Raw genomic sequence first — 3010 nt, 5'->3', positions numbered from 1 at the left:
GGTGGCGGCGCAGGCGGCCGAGGCGCAGGCGGCGGAGGCGGCTGGGGGTCCGGAAGTCAACACCATGTCAAGTCTGCACAAGAGCCGGTAAGGGGCTACGGGGCCTGACCCGGCTGGGCCCTTCCTGGCCAGGCTGCCCCTTCTGCGCCTCAGAAGGGGGAAGCGCGGGTGGGGCTAGGAATCGGCAGAGCGCCCCCCAACCTCGACAAAGGGTCTCGAGCGTCCACCTAACCTCATTGCCTGTGGGCTGCAGGAAGGACGGAGAGGCGGCCCTTCTCCTGTCCCTGGTGTCACTCCTTCTGCCTCCCTCATCCTGGACCCCTGGCTTCCCCCTTCCCCTGAGTCTTCCTCATCCAGACCCCCATGCCCCGCCCCCTCCCTTTCCCCCTTTTGAGTCTCCTGCTCCTGTACTCTCTCCAAGTGCATCCTATCCTCCGTGCTTTTTTCTTACTAAGATTGCTAGAGAACTTGCATTCTCCAGTCTGGCCCCTCCCCCAGGCCAGATCCTGCAGCATTGGCTGAATTTTGCTCACCCTTCAGTTTTCCTTCAGGACTTGTTTTTTAAACCCTTTGTCCTTGTCTTCTGGCAGGCCCAGAGGTCTTGTAATGGTTATATTTGTGAGCGTTGTCCATTGTCTGCAGATCATATTACTCCTGGTTCCTGAGGTCCAAGAAGTTCAGTTGGTGGCTGTGCTGTGCACCCGGCCTGGCCGGCAGGAAGTGCCTAGTAAATGTCAGCTCACTAAATATTAGAATGTTGGAATGTGTCTAATTTTATGGTCCTCATTTGGGAACTTCTAGACAAGAATATCTCTCAAGTTTCTTCCCTGGCATTCTGTGTTTCTGGTTGTAGAGGAAGCAGTGAAATATAGTTTTGTTGTTCTCCAAAGCTGTCTTTTGTGAGGACCTTGACTAAGCTGTGTGATTTTTATGTCCTAAAGGGGAGAGAGGCACAGGTTGGAAACTGGTGGTGTGAGGGAACTGAGGGCTGTGGGTCTCACTGAGCCGATATAAGCGTGCTTCATTTGCCTCCCTGTCTAAGCGTGCTTCATTTGCCTCCCTGTCTCCCCTTCTAGAATTGCAGATTTCCAGGATGTCCTGACGGAGCCCTCAATTGCTTTGGAAAAGCTGCGGGAACTCAGCTTTAGTGGTAAGAAGCCATTCTTTATTTTCAGGGTTTCCCTAGAGCAGCCCTGTGGCTAGAATACCGGGGGAGGTGCCCAAGGCCACACCTGGTCAGCTCTAGGGCCCTGCTGCTGGGGCCTGCTGCCATGGAAGGAAATTACACTTGGGGCCTTCGCCAGATTCTGTAGAGCTGAACAGGCAGTGACTGCCTTGAGCTGGGAGGGGTTTCGCAGAGGGGCAGCGGCCACACTTAGTGTGCCTTGCCCTTCGGCTTTCGACAGGAGGTGCCAGATTCCTGAGAGTAACAGGACAGGACTGAAGACTGGAGAATGAGAATGGGGGGACCCTTTTGAGCCCAGGACAGTCTTTCCTCATTCCTTAGCCAGCTTCCTGTGTTGGCGAATTTGGTTAACTGCAGGGTGGTTCCTGGTTCTCTCCCTGGCTTGGGGTGTAAGCTGCCTGAGGTGGCAGTAAACTTTGGTTAGCGGTCCAGTAGCCTTGGGACACTGACTTTAAGGAGCTGATCCTGCCTTGTCAGACTTTGCCCCAGCCAGCACAAAGATAACTCTCTTTTTACCTGTTTTAAAAAATATCCCAACGTGTTCTGCATCGCTTCTTGTCACTTTTTTGCCCCTGTAACTTTGCCAGCAAGAACTTCTGACCGGGCGCCTTGGCTCATACCTGTTATCCCAGCACTTTGGGAAGCCGAGGCAGGTGGATCACCTGAGGTCAGGAGTTCGAGAACAGCCTGGCCAACATGGTGAAACCCAGTCTCTACTAAAGATATAAAAAAGTAGGTAGGCATGGTGGCACTTGCCTGTAATCCCAGCTACTTGGGAGGCTGAGGCAGGAGAATCTCTTGAACCTGGGAATTGCAGCGAGCTGAGATTGCACCATTGCACTCTGGCCTGGGTGACAAGAGTGAAACTCCATCTCAAAAAAAAAAGAACTTCTGGCCGGGTGCGGTGGCTCAAGCCTGTAATCCCAGCACTTTGGGAGGCCGAGACGGGTGGATCACGAGGTCAGGAGATCGAGACCATCCTGGCTAACACGGTGAAACCCCGTCTCTACTAAAAAATACAAAAATACAAAAAAAAAAAAAACTAGCCGGGCGAGGTGGCAGGCGCCTGTAGTCCCAGCTACTCGGGAGGCTGAGGCAGGAGAATGGCGTGTACCCAGGAGGCGGAGCTTGCAGTGAGCTAAGATCCGGCCACTGTACTCCAGCCCGGGCGACAGAGCGAGACTCCGTCTCAAAAAAAAAAAAGAACTTCTTATATTGTCCCTGCCATCATCATATAGATTCTGAAGTGGAGGCATTAGCTCATGTTTATGGTACCATGGATACTATAGCAGCAACTGCTCTAGTGAGCTTCCTGATATTATTGGAGGAGAACTTTGTCTTTCTGTTCAGGAATGAAATACAGGCCCCAAAGGGGAGGCAGTCAGTGTTAGTAGTTAAGAGTTTTACAGTTAAGTTTCCTTCTTAGGACAATTATGCTAATCTTCCCTACTTACTGGGGTTATCATAAGGATTAAATGAAATAATACCTGTAAAGCACAAAATACTTAGCATTCATAGCTTAGTTTATATTCCACAAATATGTATGGAATATCTTCTATGTGCAATGCTCTGTGCTAGACACTCAAATAATAGGTGTGGATTTTGTCCTTCTGGGGCTTACCCAGTAGTAGGGGTTACAGACGTTAAGAAAACACACCACTGTTACATATATATATAACAGTTCTACTTATGACAGATGCTATGAAGTAGTAACAGAGCCATTATTGCTTATAACGAGGGGAACTGACCTGAATTGGGATGAGATGGTGGTTGGTAAAGGCTGCTCCTGAGGAAGGAATATCAAGGATGAAAAGGTGTTATCTT

General features: G+C 50.5%; 1 protein-coding gene across 2 annotated transcripts in view; it reads left to right on the top strand.

The window, feature by feature from the left end:
• TBC1D13 (TBC1 domain family, member 13) overlaps nucleotides 1-3010 on the top strand; it is a 29239-nt gene continuing 26229 nt past the window's right edge. For both annotated transcript variants that reach the window (XM_011931262.1, XM_011931261.1), the window contains exons 1-2: nucleotides 1-87; nucleotides 1077-1150. In XM_011931262.1, coding sequence (XP_011786652.1) covers nucleotides 65-87; nucleotides 1077-1150 — 97 coding nt within the window. In that variant the 5' untranslated portion in view covers nucleotides 1-64. The remainder of the gene's footprint in view (nucleotides 88-1076; nucleotides 1151-3010) is intronic.

Source organism: Colobus angolensis, unplaced genomic scaffold (genome assembly GCF_000951035.1).
Source record: "Colobus angolensis palliatus isolate OR3802 unplaced genomic scaffold, Cang.pa_1.0 Scaffold9, whole genome shotgun sequence".
Lineage (NCBI taxonomy): Eukaryota > Metazoa > Chordata > Mammalia > Primates > Cercopithecidae > Colobus > Colobus angolensis.
This window is presented reverse-complemented; position numbering and strand designations above follow the sequence as displayed.